This window comes from Electrophorus electricus, chromosome 9 (genome assembly GCF_041902795.1).
Source record: "Electrophorus electricus isolate QZ-2024a chromosome 9, ASM4190279v1, whole genome shotgun sequence".
Lineage (NCBI taxonomy): Eukaryota > Metazoa > Chordata > Actinopteri > Gymnotiformes > Gymnotidae > Electrophorus > Electrophorus electricus.
In genome coordinates, this window is record NC_137505.1 from 10,820,579 (window position 1) to 10,839,429 (window position 18,851).

At 41.4% G+C, this 18,851-nt stretch overlaps 1 protein-coding gene and 1 long non-coding RNA gene across 2 annotated transcripts in view; one reads left to right on the forward strand and one right to left on the reverse strand.

The window, feature by feature from the left end:
• Positions 1-227: 227 nt before the first annotated feature.
• On the reverse strand, positions 228-3,407 carry LOC145659242 (uncharacterized). The gene is made up of 3 exons (XR_014125230.1): positions 3,353-3,407; positions 3,087-3,166; positions 228-506 (listed from the first exon to the last, which is right to left on the reverse strand). It is a non-coding gene; the product is annotated as an uncharacterized LOC145659242 (long non-coding RNA).
• An 8,398-nt stretch (positions 3,408-11,805) lies between these two features.
• LOC145659173 (polyadenylate-binding protein 1A-like) overlaps positions 11,806-18,851 on the forward strand; it is a 44,732-nt gene continuing 37,686 nt past the window's right edge. Inside the window, exon 1 of the mRNA XM_081720316.1 lies at positions 11,806-13,215. Within this exon, the coding sequence (XP_081576442.1) occupies positions 11,806-13,215 (1,410 nt within the window). The remainder of the gene's footprint in view (positions 13,216-18,851) is intronic.

An 18,851-nucleotide genomic window follows, 5' to 3' on the forward strand; every position in this document is an offset into this window, starting at 1 on the left:
CATCACTTACTCTCTGTTGATTTTCCCACCCTTAATCTTGCAGAAAGAAGGCTCAAGAAAATCAAGCGGATGTAAATCACAATCTTCCATGTTGTTTTGCCTCCACATCACCCTGAAAGCGCTTTATTTAAATAATTTAGCTCTGCTCAATTTCAGCTTGATTACAATAGCTGCAAGCCATGCAGATCTAGTTATGGGCTTTATTCAAAATTAAAGCTAAAATAGAAGTAGATTTTAAAAAACACAACCACTATAGTAATTAACCTGCAAAATGTGTTCTTAATCTGTTGATTGCAACTGTCAAACATTTTTAAAAATGTGTTGAATATTACCCAAGTCACAGCCTACAGAGGTGGAAAAGACCAGGCCAGGTGAACCATAGAACAAGTTGAACCCTGAATCCGAGGGCCAGGGCGACCCCGCCCGAACCCGAGGGCCAGGGCTCCCGCCAGACGCGTGATTCTCAAATTTGACCTTCTTGGAGAGGGAGATCCCACTGGAAGAAACTGAAGGGGAAGAGAATATAACTTTAGCGAAAGATGAAAACTGACCACTAACCAAACGAATGAGAGAGATTGTTCTTTGAGGCTGAATATGATGTGTCATAATAACCATCAATTACTATAAAGGTGTCCAAGCTGAAATTCAACTTAATTACAATAGCTAGCCAGCAGCCAAGATAAAAGGTCACATGCCACACAATTTTAAGCTTCCCTTTATACGAAAGAACTGCAGTATTTTAAATTTGCCACATCGTTGGCGGACAGGTACCTAGCCATAGTAGCTAATTATCCTAGCTAGTTCACACTTCATTCTCCCCCAAATGATCCCATTATCGACAGGTATCCGTGCTTAGACATGAAGACAGTTCAGCGACCGAGGACTGACATGCAGCTGTCACAGCTCTTTTAGAGCAATCCGACGGTTAGCGAGCCAATGCTAGATAATAACGTTAATTGCAGCTACAGCAAATAGTTGGCAGTTAATCTGCAAGTTAACTAACGTGCTCCATCGCCATGAAAATTAGAATCTGTTGCCGCAAGAGATGTGCATAAGTAATGTGTGAACTAGCTAAGTTAACCATCTCAAATAGACAGCTTGTCTGTTAGCTAACCTAGCTAGAGAGCCCAATGTTACCTGAGTCGTTGAATTCAAGTCCGACTTGACACTTTAGCCTTTCCCATTAGGCCTCATCGTCTTTTTAAACAAAATTAACATACTATTCATAAAATCCATATAGAGCAAGTTTTATGGATGATCTGCTCAGTGAAGCTGCATTATTTCTGTTATAATACGGACACGGCAGCATTTTCACGGCATGTTTTCTTAATCTGTTTATTGCAACTGTCAACACATACGAATGATTAATAATTAATGTAAACTGTTATGCAGCGAATTAAAGATACTATATTTTCCTGTTTCCCTAGAAATAATCCAAACTGCAGTGTCTGCTTATTTATGCTGAAGCACACTTAAGTGGGTATAATTTTTTGTGGATTCCACATATACATTAAAAGGAAAATGTTGCCCAATCATGTCAGAAATAGCAAAACAAAAAAACACAGCCTCCGAGTTACTGAAAGAGAAGTACACGATGAGGTCCTGGTAGAGCATAGGCACAGGTTGGTCATACGTGTTTATGAGGCGTTTAATTTAAGCAAAATCCTCATCACACACCCAAGAAGTCAAAGCCTGCAAAATCCCCAAGCAGCAAGACTGCATCAAGTTAGCACTGGCTGAAGCAAAAATAGTGCTGTGTCCTGCTCTGTGGCTCATCCACTCTACCAGTCTCTTAGTATTGGGCTTAGTGTGCTTAATTCATCTTGATGTCCTAACTGACATTCAAAAAGAAATGGACATGAGAAGACAGTGTAGGAGTTCAAATTTGAATTGGCTTGAAATGTAGGCTGAAGTGCTCTTCTGCAGCTGAGCAGCTCATTTTCTGCTGAGCATCTTCACAGCCCTTACAAGGAGAGCATGAAAATGATGGAGGGGACAAGAAAAATCAGAATAATGCTTTAAGGACTGGACACATTTACAGCTTCTCACACCAAACAAAGTACTCCAAGGTAAAAAGTTCATCAAAGTAAAACATGTTTCATCCATCTTTCTGTGAACTGATATTTTAATGACTGACAGACAAATCCTCCAAGACTTGGCTTGGGATGCTTTGGTGTACAGGAGAGGTTTGAACCCCTTTCATTAAAGAAAACGTGTATGACTCAGGTGCTAGGGTATTATCAGAATGTAATTTATTCCAAATGTAAACACATGATTCTCTTAATTAGAGATTCCCTTATAAGGCATATTATTCAATAATGTTCATAGAGGTACAAAAAACAAAACAAAACAACAAAACCCTACTGAGTCTGGAAAAGAACATCTTTATCAATAAAAAGTATCAAATGACCTGAACACAGTTGTACCACCATTACAAACTCCTTGCTTGAGTCTGCATGTATACATGTATGATAGTAACATATCAGCCAATGAATGATGGACTCGAGTTTGTACTCGAGGAAAGAAAGAAATTTTCATAATGTCATAAAGAATCAAGTGTTTGGAAAACATCTAGGAAAAGAAAGAAACATTTATTTAAATGTGCTGAATATTGCACAAGTCGCAACCCTTGAAAAACCAAGAAGAGTTCTCGGTCTGCTTAAGTACTGTGTACTGCAAAAGCACAAGTAGAATTGAATTTTCCACAAATACACATACAAGAACCATAGAAGAAAGCATAGTGTTGATCTTATAGAATGAGAGACACAAAAAACCTCAGCTACAATGATCAACAATTACACAATGAAGTTTGGATTCAACGGAATTTCGTTTTGAACTACGGTAGAGTGGAATCTTTATCGGCTACTCGAATACTAGGCAACAACCTGATTCACCATTTGTGGATCACATTTGAGCAGTAACATGATTTGGTAGAACACTTGCATTTGAAACCATTTTTGTCTTCTTTTATAGGTGGAATCGGAGGCCAATTTGGTGATGTTTTAAATCTACTTAAAGAATAACAAACAAAAAGCCAACCCTAATGTAACATTTAAAAGAAGCACCGAAGTGGGCATCAGATTTACCATCAAACAGGGTCTTGCTGCTGTCGAAGCCTGTGCACTGCCGCTTGCAGATTTCCATGTTCTGCAAGCAAGATTTCACACTGCAGCAAGAGAGAGAGAGACACACACACACACACACACACACACACACACACAGGTGGGGGGGGGGGGGGGGTACAGTACTAGCAGAGAAACTCTGATGCTATTTGGATTTCTAAATTAACACGGTGTTCCTTAAATGTTTTGGAAACACTGACATGTAGATTGGAAGGCCTGGAGCAACTCACTGTGCACTCTGAGGGAAGTGGAGGAGGTGGGTCATGGTCAGAAACGGGTGGTTCATCCTTTTGTGAGCGTCTAGCCTGAGCATCTTCTTTAGTAAGTCGATGAACTCCCGCCGGTCGGCCTTCTCCGCCAAGACGTCGGTGCCTTTCAGACTGGTCATATTGACCTGCGAGAGAGACCCATGGGTGAGTCATATTATTCACCAGCAGAGGGCGGCAATGCACCCAATACGAACGAAGTTCTGCAGCAAATTTCTACGCACTGCTCTGCCCTTCGCAGATGCCGTTCTCCAGAGCGACTTACATGCGCTACTCATTATGACAGCAGAAACGCTCGACCTTTCAGCTAGCACCTTGTTCTACCTGCTCTATAATGTGAGCTGCGGGAGCCCTTTGTCACGTTCTTCAATTTCACATCGCAACACTAAAAGAAATGCGTATAGTTACGCGCACAAAAGCCCAAATAACCTGCATCATGTCGTCAAGGCAGTTTAAAATGTACTTCCGAGTCTCTTTGGACTTGATGCCACGGTCCGCCTCATACTCCAAAGGTGTCTGGAGAAAGGAAAGAAAAAACAAACCATTCAGCTCCACCATTAAGTTACATGAAGTCATTAAGTTACGTCCCTTATAAAAAACACATGGCATTTGGCATTTGAAGACAGGCAAACCTTGAGTCTCCACAGGGGGTAGCAGTAGAAATAGTAGTGCGTCTTGGTCCCTGCGCTCAACATGCACTCTGCTGGTAGGCCCTGCGTCTCGGAGATGTAACGGATCTGCAGAGACACCATACGGCAAAAGGATTATGACTTTATTTTGAGTTAATCCTTTCATTTTCAAAGTGCATGTCTAAAAAAAACAGGCCATAGAAACTCATTTATATTAATCCTAAAAATGAGCGGGCCGACAAAGCAGCTAAAAGGTCAAACTACACACACACACACACACACACACACACACACACACACACACACACACACACACACATATCACTACAGCCACAAAACCACTACAGGTCTGCACCACTGATGCTGTACGGGCGTTAAGGCACAGCTCAAAGGACCATGTGCTTACCTGATCATATTCGGAGGCTCCAGGATACAGGGGCCAGCCCAGGAACAGCTCAGCAATGACACAGCCCAGGGACCACATATCGATGGCCTCACAGAATGGGAGACCCAAGATGATCTCAGGCGATCTGGACCAAAAACACAGAGATCGCCATCATGAAATCAGCCTCGGCTGATAATTCCGTGGGGGGGTGTTTGTGTTCCTAGACATTACACACCCACTATTCTAGTGTAACATGGAACCAACACTACAATGCACCAACACTACAATAATGTTGTTTTGCATTAAGTAAATACAGAGTACCAATGCAGTTAAACACCCGTTACTCAGTATATTACACTGTTAATTAACAGTGTAGCTACAATGTAATAGCGGTTTTGTACAGACTTGCTAAATACTGATATTACCAAAGCCTGCAGTTCAGCGCATCCTAACTAATCTCAGACACCGAAGACGGTTCATTAGGTGTTTTGCTAAATAACAGCACTCACATGACCCAATAAAAATAAACCACTTATAAATCAATCGTGCTCCAGTTAACTGTAATGCTCATCATAGGCTTTTAATGTGTAGCAGGGTTATTACAACTGTCCACAACATGCAGCTCTACTCTCAAGCACACTAGAGTGCAACGAGTGCATACTTATTTCTAACACGCCTCAGCACGTGTCCCTCACCGGTAGTATCTGGACTGCAGGTAGCTGGGGGCCTTGGAGAAGTGGCTAGCTGAGCCGAAGTCGATGACCTTGACGCGGTACGGCTGCCTGACGGGGTCCACCAGCATGATGTTGTCGGGCTTGAGGTCGGTGTGGATCAAGCCCAGGCTCTTCAGTTTCATGAGCGCTTTGGCGACCTGCTGCAGCACGGGCCGGATGCATTTCAGCAGCAGTGGGCTGAACTTGCTGCGCTTGAGGAAGTCGTAGAGGCTCTGCCCCAGCATCTCGAACACCAGGCATATGTGCTTCTTGTGCTGGAAGCACTCGTACGCGCGCACGAAGTTGAACTCGTCGGCGTTCTCCCTGCTCAGCCGGCTCAGGATGCTCACCTGAGGAGGAGCAAAGGAGGGAAGACGGAATACGCGTTAAGCCGAAGCTACGTGGTCACAGCTTCAAAGTTTGATACTGCTGACAAATAGCCTACTTATTTTCAATAGCATCAAGCACTTTGTGTACTTCCCTTCAACCATTCACTTCTACAGGATTTGGGAGATGCAATTATGGAAGTGGTCCCTTGGAAATGAACCCATGAACTTGCTTTTGGTACTCAAACAATGCAGATTAATGCTCTTTCATAACAATAACATTTTTTAATGCACATCCAAACAGGCATGGCTTACACAACTGAAGCTAAATCTTCTTTTTAGAGTAAGCTTCAAGCTGTCCGTGTGTTATCCGAACTAGTTCCTACTGAACTAGTGAAAATTAGAACTAGTGTGCCAAACAAGTATTTCTGTGCTACCCTGGCTGTATACAAATTCCACAGTGTGCGTTAGCACATCTGACACCAACAGATCATATGTTGTAAAAACTGAAACAAACAATAACAGAATCAGGGCTACAGCTGATTCTAGGCCATATCAATAGCTTATTTAAAGCAGGCACAACTTTCCCACCTCGTTCTGGCCCTGTCGAGCATAGGACGGATGACTTTTCAGGATCTTGATTGCGACTACTTCACTGGTGCCCCGCTTCCAGCACTTGGCGACCTGGCCAAAGGTTCCACGGCCCAGGGACTCCAAAACCTCGTAGCTGTTGGAGACGGAGCGGAGGATCTCGTTCTGCACCAGTTGGTACTCGCAATCGCTGCCCCTGGCCACACGCTTGGACAACCCAGGGGAGGAGAGCTCCTCCAGGATCTGTACACTGTTGCTGCTGTGTGCCTCCTCTCTCTTCCTCTTGAGGCTGCCCCGCTTCTGATAGCCGTCAGCACGCCGCGAGGTCAATGCCTCGTCTCCGCCCTGCCAGCTGGAAGAGGAGGAAGACGACGACGAAGCCTCGTCCGAGGCTCCAGAGGGGGAAAAGACCATGGCAGGTAAGCCATCGATTGAATTGAACCCCGGATCCGAGGGCCAGGGTGTCCCCGGCCGAATCCGAGGGCCAGGGCTCCCGCCCCGCGCAGGATTCTCAAATTTAACCTTCTTGGAGTGGGAGATCCCACTGAAGGAATCTGAAGGGCAAGAGAATATACCATTATGGAAAGATGAAAACAGGACTACTAACCAAATGAACGAGAGAGATTGTTTGTTCTTTGAGGCTGAATGTGATGTGCCATAATAACCATCAATTAGCTAAATTAGCCAAATCACAGAGCTTTGATTTTTTAAAAAACATCTACTGCTGTTTTAGTTTTAATTTTGAATATAGCTGCATGCCATGCAGATCTAGATAGCAGCTATATTCAAAATTAAAACTAAAACAGCAGTAGATTAAAAAAAAAAAACTAAAACAGCAAACAGAAAAACACAATGGCATATCTGTGACTTAGCTGTCGCTAGCTAGTTAACTTCATAACTTACTCTCAGTGTTGACGATCTTCCCACCTTGAACCTTACGGAAAGAAGGCTCACGAAAATCAGACGGATATAAATCATAATCCTCCATCGTGTTTTGCTTCCACATCACTTGATTTAAAAAGTTTAAATGGTTATCGCGCTATATCGACAGCTGTGAGAGCGTTAGCACAGAATATCACTGAGCTGATCTACGGATTCTTCGTCACATGGCAACAAGACAAAAAATAACAGGCAGGTGCAGCGTCACAATGTGGAACGTCAAACTGCACGTGTTTGAACCGAGCAAGTAAACAAGATCAAAGGAAACACATTTAAGCTGCCCTTTAAGATACTACATTGTTCTGTTTCTCCAGAAATAATCCAAACTGCAGTGTCTTCTTGTTTATGCTGAAGCACGCTTACGTGGGTATCGTTTTTGTGGATTCCAGATATACATTAAAAGGGAAATGGTGCCCAATCATGTCAGAAATAGCAAAACAAAAAACACAGGCTCCAAGTTACTGAAAGAGAATTACTCACTGAGGTCCTGGTAGAGCATAGGTCACTATGTAATGTGGCCATAATTATCATATTTTTACATTTGATATTGTTTTGCAATACAGCAGAAGTTTCAAATTTGCTTATGCTGCTGTGTTGGTTACAGATCATCACAGACTGGTCCCAAACAACAAACAACAAATTAGGGCATAGTTCACAACATAATCTACAAATAGTTTTAACGAAAATAAAGCATCTGCAAGTCCTAAAATGTGTTTTATATTTCTGTTGAAACATGAGTCATATTAATTGCCAGCCCTTTTAAAGTTTCAGATATTTTTTTCCTATTTTAAACACACAGAATCCCAAAACGATTTCTCTGTAGTAATACAGTTCACTACTGTAGTTGTAGATTTAGCTCCATTTAGCCCACAGTATCCCTTTAAAATGACTCTCAATTAATGGCAAATGCATTTACAATAAGTCTCTTGCCACAATAACAACACTGTCTGGATTTGCCATCAGCTGGTTGATTGCAGCATCGTGCAGCCTGCAGCCTAGCATTTGTTTGCAGGGGAACATACACTGCCATAATTATTACCATAATGAATTTTTTAAGGAGAAAGAATAGTCTGTACATTAATGTTAAAAATTCCAGATCCAGATAGCAGTGTTTATGTATGTCAGGGACTGTGCACCAGTACTTGTGACTTTACACACACAAAGCTCACCCGTTGGGTCTTCCCCAAGTCCCCTATCCTGTTCGCACTACTAGTTAAGACCAACCAGCTAACTTGATAGCAGTATGACTCAATAATAATAAAAATAATAAAAATAATAATAATAGTAATAATAATAATAATAATAATAATAATAATAATAATAATAATAATAGTAACAATAATAGTAATAATAATAATAGTAATAATAATAATATGGCGCTTCCATGCACATCAGCAAGCAAATAGGAACACTAGCACTTGCATGAAATTAAGCATATTAGCATTTCAGAAGGCAGATTATTTAGCCTGCTAAAATAGCAGGTGTGGCAGCAAATGTCTGTTCAAAACACTATGTCACAGGTATGAGTATCATGTATTTGCTATAGTATGATTGTTCATGTTTGTAAATTTAAAGCTTACAAATGCTGTATTTACAGTGTATTGCAGGTTATTAAAATGTGGCAGTAATTATTAGGATATAGAGAATTGTAGTGTTTAAACAAATCATTATGTCAGAAGTATGTTTAGGGGAGAATACACCCTGACCCACCCAGAGTTAACACACACTTACCTTACATTATTGATCATAAACTTGAATAGCTACAATACTGTCTGCTAATCATGCAGTTTGAAGTTTGCAAAGTGTGTACCCAGACAAAATCTGTGTTAAAACTTTCCTTTAACACAGAGTCATACATGAGTCAGACATGATTCTGAATAAATGAATGAATGAAAAAATGAAAAGCCTTATTTCATTTCAAACTGCACTTCAGGAACACTGAGCTCAAGTTCTGAGGAAACTTCCCTGCATATTTTCAGGGGTTTTCTGCCTCACCAAGCCTGAATCACCTCATAAGGAGCTTGATAATGAGGAGACAGGGTGACTGAGGCAGTGAACACTCCTCACTGAGCATACTGGCTTCCAAGAGCTGGAGCTGGGAAGACCTATAGGTCTGTGACACACACTCCCACCCAGTCCTGATACTAAGAAGGTGGAACCTACAGGCTAATATGCAGCTGCCTGTGCATCAATAGGCGTCTGGGGTGTCCATCACTCAGGGAGGCGTGGCTGAAGGCGTGGCCTTGCAGACTCTGAGAGCTGGCTGAGGTAATCTGTAAAGGAGAGAGTAGTCACCAATAATCATGGAAATGTAGCCACAACTGTACAGTATATTTCACAGCCATGTATATTACATATCACAGACCAGGCTTACCAGAATAAATATTCCACACATACAGCTCATATATATCTGTGTGTGTGTGTGTGTGTGTGTGTGTGTGTGTGTGTGTGTGTGTGTGTAAAAACATGCTCCTGTTTTAGTCTCAACACAGAGAGATATACATGTAGGAGTAGCAAACTGAAGTAAGAGCTCACCTTCACCAGTACATAGTCTCCAGCTTTAACAGTGACAGGTAAGAATTGATGTGCGTAGACAACTACACAGGGTGGCCGGAAGCGTGGCCAACAAAACGGGAAGACAGTGCTTCAGTGGTAAAGTTCCTGGTGAACCAGTACATTCCTCACCATGGGTTTCCGAGAAAGGTGAGATCAGATAATGGCAGTCATTTTACAGCACGCAATTTGCAGGAGTTAGAGAAAATGCTGGGTCTGAAACATTCATTTGGGGCAGTGTATCATCCTCAGTCTCAAGGTAAGGTGGAAAGGATGAATCTAAATGCGAAAAACAAAGTGGCCAAAATCTGCACAGACAAAATTAAATTGGGTTGACGCCTTACCTTTGGCATTAATGCAAATTAGATGTTCAGTAAATGCAACAACTGGTTTTACATACTGTCACGATACGGCCCCTGCTTCCAAACGTCTCCTTGTTTGTATGTGTGTGTGTCAGTTAGGTGAGTAAGGGACTGCAGTGTCCTGGACCTGAATGCCTTTGAGAGGCAGGTGGAGCTGGTCCTCCATGGGGATTCTCCCTTGGGGGGGCTTTCAGAGAGGCGTCGTTGTCCTATGAGGACACTCCCTCCGTGAAGTCTCGCAGCCCCAGAACTTAAAGCGCCTACGCCTAAGCCTCGTAAAGACAAGGAGGCAACGTCACCAATGCCCACCCCCTGAAACGGACAAATCAGCTGGTGCGCTTCCGGACCTGCGGGCGACAAATCGTGGGCAGCCGCCTCCACCCAAGCCATCGAGGGAAGATCCCGCTCAGCCGGGATCACAAGCTCAGCAATCTGTACATACTTTACTCCAAACACAGCTGACGATTACATTCACATCGTGTGGCAGAGCACGATGCAATTTTGGCAATAAGTCATCACACACATGTCCCATGACTTAAATAACCATATCCATCCAACACCATCTTTATGTCTCCTAGGAGACATGTCATCAACCAATGTGACAATAGAAAAAAAAAACAGGATTTTATATATATATATATATATTATTATTATAACATTATTAATTGCAAATACAAACATACTCATGAATTGGAAAACAAAAAATAATATTAGTGTCACCGAATGGAAAAATCTATTGATAGACAACATATCAATGGAAAAAATCTCAGAATGAATCAATAAGAACCAATAACCTAGACTGGACGCCTTTGATAAAAAGTTTACAGAGCTAATCCATAAATGATAAATATCCCAATCTAGTACGTGTACATATACAGTGCACTCGCACATAGCCTCTCTCTCTCACACACACACGCGCACACGCACACACGCACTCACTCACACACACACACACACACACACACACACACACACACACACACACACACACACACACACACACATTCCCGTAATGGTGCAGGTGGCTAATACTTAAAATATTCTATCTGCATTTCCCGTTTGTCTGTTTCGTCTCTGTTCATCTTATTTTTCCTCTCTCCCCTATTCCTGTTTCCCCCACATTATTTATGTCTGTTCATACGTTTTATACAACCGATATAGTTGGACACAGCGAGAAGTTAGAAATAAATAATGAATAAATAATAAAGTTCTAAAGGTCCTCCGATGGGCAAAAATCAATTGATATATTTATTTCTCCAGATTTCTGACTCGGAGAGAAAAAGACGTCCTTTTACAAATCGCACCTCGTTGTGGAACTCTACTAAGGTTTACAATCCAGGCGATTATTTTTAACCTCAAAGAACATAGGCCTGCTCCAAGGCAAACTGATTTCATCCCATTAATTAACTTTAATGCGATGTTTTTTGCCGAGCATTAGGCTAAAGAAAATGAATGTTGCTGCGTTTATCAAACTAAAAGTATTTATTCTGAGCCATGCGGTAAATGATCCAGTGTGAGCAGCATATGGACGATTTTTGGAAAATGCTGTGACTAGGTAATATTTTGAAATATAAGGCGTTGTTAAAGCCTCTCATTCACGCTATTAATGTTATAAGTTAAAATAATTGAATAATTCATAAATAAATAAATAGCATTTGTATAATATTTAAAAATAAACATTTACGTAAAAGCACTCTTACGTAACAACCAAGTTGTCATGTATTTGAATCTAAAGCTAAAGTGTTGCTTTGATCGCTTTGGTCGGTCGACACTTGCCTGGCTCTGTTGAATTGCTGTTTCAAACTGTTTTATAATTCGTGCAGTTAGATCATTTGGTTAAATCATTTATGATTTTATTTTATTCATTTACTACTTTCGACTACGATTTCCAGAAAGGTTGACCGACGATCCTCACGAAAATGAATCCAAGTGCTCCAAGTTCGCCGATGACTTCGTTGTACGTGGGTGACCTTCATCCAGACGTTACCGAGGCCATGCTATTCGAGAAATTGAGCCCTGCTGGCACAATTGTCTCCATCCGAGTTTGCAGGGACATGATGACCAGTCGCTCACTCGGCTATGCGTATGTGAACTTTCAGCAGCCGGTGGATGCTGAGCGTGCTTTGGACACTATGAACTTTAACGTCATCAAAGGCAGGCCTGTGCGCATTATGTGGTCCCACAGAGACCCCTCTCTGAGGAAGAGCGCAGATGGCAACATCTTCATCAAGAACCTGGACAAGTCTATTGACAGTGAAGCCCTTTACGACACATACTCCAAATTTGGAAACATCCTTTCCTGCAAGGTGGCGTGTGATGAGAATGGCTCTAAGGGCTACGGCTTTGTGCACATTGAGACCGGCGAGGCTGCGGAGAGAGCCATTGAGAAACTTAATGGCATGTTGCTCAATGACCGCAAAGTGTTCATTGGCCACTTCAAGTCTCGCAAGGAGCATGAGGCTGAGATGGGGGCCAAGGCCAAGGAATTCACCAATGTGTACATTAAGAACATTGGCGAGGACATGGACGACAACAAGCTAAATGAGATCTTCAGCAAGTTCGGCCCAACGCTGAGCCGTCGCGTCATGACAGACGAGAGCGGCAAGTCCAAGGGCTTTGGCTTTGTGAGCTTCGAGAGGCACGAGGATGCCAAAAGGGCTGTGGATGAGATGAACGGGAAGAAGTTGAATGGGAAGCAGCTGTATGTGGCTCGTGCCCAGAAGAAAGGCGAGAGGCAGACAGAGCTCAAACGCAAGTTTGAGCAGATGAAGCAGGACGGCACGACTCGCTACCAGGGAGTGAACCTGTACGTTAAAAACCTAGACGACAGTCTGGACGACGAGCGTCTGCGTAAAGAGTTCTCTCTATTCGGGACAATCACGAGTGCCAAGGTGATGACGGAGGGCGGCCGCTCCAAAGGGTTCGGCTTTGTGTGTTTCTCCTCGCCGGAGGAGGCCACCGAGGCAATGAAGGAGATGAACGGGTGCATCGTAGGCACCAAGCCGCTGTACGTGGCCCTGGCGCAGCGCAAGGAGGAGCGGCAGGCCCACCTCACCCACCAGTACATGCAGCGCATGGCCAGCGTGAGTGCCGTGCGCAACCCAGTGCTCAACCCCTACCAGCCCGCCCCGCCCTCCGGCTACTTCATGATGGCCATTCCACAGGCTCAGAACTGGGCTACCTGCTACCCGAGCAGGCAACTGGCACAGCTCCACCCCAGCACCCGCTGGGCTACGCACAGCATTCAGCCACAGCATTTCCAATACATGCCGAGTACCATCAGGCCCGCTGCAGACCAATCTCTCGGCCAGGAACCTCTCACTGCCTCCGTGCTGGATCTGGAACCTCCGCAGGAGCAGAAGCAGATGTTGGGTGATCGATGGTCTGTTTCCCGTGATCCAGAACATGCACCCCAACCTTGCAGGGACGGGTTTGCTCCTGGAGATCGACAACTTGGAGCTTCTGCTTATGCTGGAGTCTCCTGAGTCTCATTGAAACATTGAAACTGAAAAAATAAAAACGCATTAAATATTGAAATATTTTTGCCTGGTCCATAGACTCCAGTTTCAGGCCTTGATTACAGTAAACTAAAACAACATGTAAAAAGGCTAAATGATTGACACGTGTACAGTCGGTGACTCCTTTCTTTTTGTTCCTCTTACTGTTCGAATGCTCAGAATGTCAGTTTTTGCAGTTGACAGCTGAGCATTAGGCATGTGTATTGGATTGTATTAATAATACAATTGAGGATTCATTGCTGTTCAGGGACCCAGCAGTGGTAACTTGGCAGTGGTAGGGCTTGAACTAGCAACATTCTGATTACTAGTCAAGTAACCTCTGAATAGTATTATTATGATTAATATTATTAATATATCTTACACTGAGGTCTGCTGAAGCTTACCCAGGATCCTTTGCAGCAGCCTGCCATATGCACAAATCATTACGAAAGGACACAGAATCTCTAAACTCCCTTGTTTTATGTTATTAGTTTGTCTAATTCAATGTTAAAGCACTTTCCCCTGTACACTCTTTTTATGACCTCATTTCACCGTTTCATGACTTTATGCCACGAACCAACCAACTATTCTTTTATACAACTCTTTTCAAACACTTCAACCATTGTGGGTAACTACACTATTATACACCTGTAATTCTTGTTATGCTATTTATTTTATTGGTACTGTCGATACATCGATGTTAGGAGAAATACCTCATGAATACTTTAAATGAATCCTTAAAATGACACCTATTCCATTTACTAATGCTAAGCTTGCTACAGTCTGAACTTCTAGCAAGTCAAGAGAAGTCTCATGCAGTTTCTGTATTTTCTATAATTGCATAATATATGGATGGTTTTAAACTCAATAACATACGCACTTGCAAAATATGTGAATATAAAGGAACAAAAATAAATTAACATAACCACATACCTAAACATCATCTGGTACCATCACCCCATCACCCCTCAATGCAGTATGAGGATGGTCAGATTGTTGTATTTACTAATAGTTACCACTAGTATTAAAATAACAGTAAGCCCAAACTGTTCGACTATGTCCTCTTAAACAAACCTGTGATTTTTTAAATATTTGGACCACATCCTCCTGCAGAATAAAACAATCAGGAAATACAGTTGAGTTGGCCCATACCGCCCTCACATCAGTGTGATTTCCATCAATGACGTGTTATGGCTCTGGGTAAGGAACAATGTTATATTGTTCAATAAACTTTTCACAGGATGCATATTTTTCATTGTTTTAGCAAAGTTTTCGCTACCTCTATACAGCAAACACCAGAATCGACAAGGTTTACATTAATTATAGTCAGTAGAATTAAAGGGAAGAGGCCATATAAAAGGCTGGGATCTACATTTAGCAGACTCGGCACTGTGTTACTAGATATTGCCCAAATTCCATTAATTTTATTAAGTCCTATTTAAACAGAAAATAAAGATGCAGACTCAAGAATTAATTGAAGAGAGTAGTAGGTCCATTATTTATTTTGAGCTCAGCGTTACATACAAACGAGGCATAGTCCAGAATATGTCTAATAATCACACAAGGAACACACATTTTTATCCAGTTTTCACAACTGATTATGTGATTGCCACACCTTCTCTACATACTGGTGTTTGAAATCTCAACCACTGTGTTCAACCATACATTATTCAATATATGCAAATTGAGATCTATCATTGTACAAATTGAAGCTTGACCCCAGTATATCCTATTGGAAGATTTTCCTGGGTTTTTTTTTTGTTGTTGTTTTTTTTGTTTTTAACAAAGATGATCTCAACTCATACCATCAAACACCTGCAAGATGATGTTGCAGGTCAGTATCACCCTGCTCTTATGGTAAGATAATGAACCTTGCTTAGCCACAGAACTCTCGAAGAGGCTTTCACGTCTTTTAAAAGCCGGGATCTTTCCCAATACTTAGGAAGCTATTTCTCACGGGAACAGTCCAGAGTCATCTGCCGTAGACTTCCACAGAGGCCTTGAAACCACCTGCATCAGAGCCTCTGCTCTGCACTTACAGACCCACAAAGGCCTTAAGATACCCCAGAAACATTATTCCTCTTTATGCTTTCAAACACAGTCTTGCACCACTCTGCACCTGTTGCAGAGAGCTTCAAAGCCTATTATAATAAGATCACAGATCGCCTCATGAAAATACCTTTACCCCAAAACATTTTATTACCTCAGGTGGAACAGTGTGTATAGGCCTAGACCTCTTTAGATGTAACTTAGAACCGCCGGTGACCGCTGTATGCGTTTCTTTGGTTGTACAAGCTCCACTGGAGGACTCGATGAATAGTTGATGATGGAAGAGGGGTATATCAGATTCACCCCTTCTGCCTCCATGTGACAAATTAACACACTGCATAAACTTTTAGAAATAAATCAGTCTTTTAACAAATGGTAAACATTCTCTAGAAAAGATTATCTTGTAACAATTCAATGAGTATATGAACTGTTTTTGTGTCCTTATATCTATAAATGAAAAGTAATAAAACATTATAGATGATAAATAAATTACATAAAATGTATAAAAGTTCACAAATAAGAAAGTACCTGAGTCTGCACTTTTCTCCACAGATTCAAGAAACTCGTGAAAGTTGGAAGCTATAGAAACACATAGTACAGAATTATAGACTGACTGAGGTGTGAGCAGAAAGATCGCCATGATGTCCTTATATCTAAAGCACTCAAAGCATTGATGCTATGTAAATAAACTGTGATCCGATTGGTTCAATCTAAGTAAATAGATTCACCTACTTTGAAGTTAAGGTTTTTCTCAAAAGGTTAGAACTGGTTGACTATACTTTGCCGTGTTCTGTAATAGAAAATGTAAACATTTATATCTAAAATATTGCACGACAGAAATCAATTCAAGACTAACCTCTAATGACCGCTAGATGGGGGAAGATATTAAGTAATAAATGAGTCCAGATCCTCCTGCTCGACAATACGGTGAGACTCTGTTTTTACGTGTGATGGAAAATGATACGAAACTATGTATTATGTGATTCATATAAAATCACACTGATCCTTTTGTTCTTAAATTAATAATGCTGTTTGCACATTTATATCCGCCTGTTGCTGATTAAGTTGAACATGTATCAGGAACTGTTAACATCAAGGTCAACTTGACACACAACCCACACTGTTTGGAGTCAGTTTGGGTTGGTTTGTGGAAAAAACCAAGCTGAGAGCTGATTGGCTTATAGCCACAGCAACAAAGGAAAGAAGAGCTGCTTAAGAAAAGATGATTGGTTAAAGACAGCACAGGAGTAGTATAACTAGCCACGGTTTTGTATACTCGGGGCTCCCTACCTGAGGAGAGCCAAACATTTATTTTATTCTTTTTCTTATTAAATTACTCTCTTAATCACGTCTGACTTGCTGTTTGTTAAAAATTCCACAACATATGTCATTACTACGCCGCACAAAAAAGACCGCCATATTTGTAGTTCCACAATGTGAAAAGGCGTCATTTTCTATGCAAACGAATGAATAAACACCATGCCATGCCTTGCTGTATCCCCTCTTTGCACCGCTGGACAGACACACTCATGACACTGTACTCATCAAAAGCAGCACCAGAGACGCACTGAGTCATATCCCGCTACACACCTCTCAGGCCAGCTTGTTTGCACGTTTTGTCATAAAACTTAAAATGTCATTTGTTGCCATTATATATAAAATTACCTATTTAAAAAACCAAATAAATCAAAAAGTACTTGTGACTAGAGAAACACGTGGCTAATCACCTACAAGAAATAATGTCAGTGATGTTTGGGGCAGGTGTTTCAAACGTGCCCAGACTCTTGAGAAGCACCTAAACGCTCACACAAGGGTGTCCGCTTGCCATAGTGCTGCAAATACTGCAGGAAGGGCTTTGGTGAAACAGGCCACATGGAGGAGCAGAAGACAATCCACACAACTGAAGAAGCCCGTAGCTGCCCAGTATGTCAGAAGCAATTTGTGCAGCTGGGTAATGAACCATATTTGTACCCATTCGTATGTTGGGAGCAAATCAGTTGAAGACTTGAACAGTATGTTAACAATCAGTTAAAATTACTGTTGATGACAAGAAAACAATGGCTAATATGTTCCTTCACAGCTATGTCATTGGTTGATCTATTTTTGTCAGATTTAGTGCTTGTTTGGGCAAGTGTGTTAAAGTCTTCCTTTGTTTTTGGTTTTGTTCCTTTTCATATAGTTGTTTATTCCTTTTTGTCTAGTGATGTCCATTATCCATTTAAAATCTGTCAAATTAAACAAATGTGAAACGAATTCCATAGGATTCAGATTTGATTGCAAAAGAGACCAACCACTCCCCGTATTTTGAATTTTGCATATACAGTATATGTGCAGTTCCAGCCTAGTCCATTGATCCAAAATCTGGCCCAGATGTATCTGTTGACTGCAAATTTGAATGATTTCTGTGCTCTGCAGCAAAGGAGCGTTTGGTTACTATCTGATGGATTAAAATAGGCTTGTTGGTAGCAAAGACATCACTAAAGTGTACAGAGCAAAGGTACTCCAGGACCAGGATGGGTAAGTAGCAGCTTGATCAGTGGAATCTTCTGTGAGACGTAACAGGACGTCGGTCTTAAATGTAATGTTAGATCAAATGAAAAACTTTAGTGGATTGAAATACAGATAAATAAATCCACTAAAAGTGCATCTGCATCATTGGTTAAAAAGTTGTTCTGCTAGTTGTCTGATTTTGTTCCAGTAATCTAATGTTTCCTGGCACTAGGTGGTTCAAGATTATATTGGTGTTTGCTTTATTTCTGTGATTTTTTTAACCATAGTCTGCTTGTTTATACTGTCTACCAAATGCAATACTGAGTAGTGAAACACTGACACAATCCCTTTTGGCGTCAGACATTTGTAATAATTTCAATAATCTACAGTTGTAAGTCAAGAGGGCAGCACCATTTTAAAGTCTAGTTTCCTTTCTCTGTCTCACTTTCTGGAATTTTTCCGTCTGTGTTTTTATTAAAGTTAAAAATGGATAGGGTATTAAAACTCCCTTTTACTGACGTCTCTTCCACTGAACTTGTAGAGAAAGTGATGATATGAAGATGATTATGTTTATCACATTCACTCAGAGATCATTGTCTGAGGGTCATGTTGTACAGTTCATGATGCCCCGGGTTGCAATCAGGAGGTTTAACAGTGATGTGCCAAACAGTTGTCTGTGGTGTTCTATATGATCATCACAGAACATCACACATAACTGGTCAAATTGTATCTCCAGTAGGATATTTGTGTATTATACTATATATTAGCAGCATAACTTTATGATGCAATTAAAAACATTCCCCATCCCCCTGAATACCAAACATATTACATATCTGGGTATTAAATTCTCTTCCCAGTTGTCTGTTATTGAAAACTAAATAGTCATCCAATTATTAAAACAATAAGCGACGAACTTCATTGATGGACAA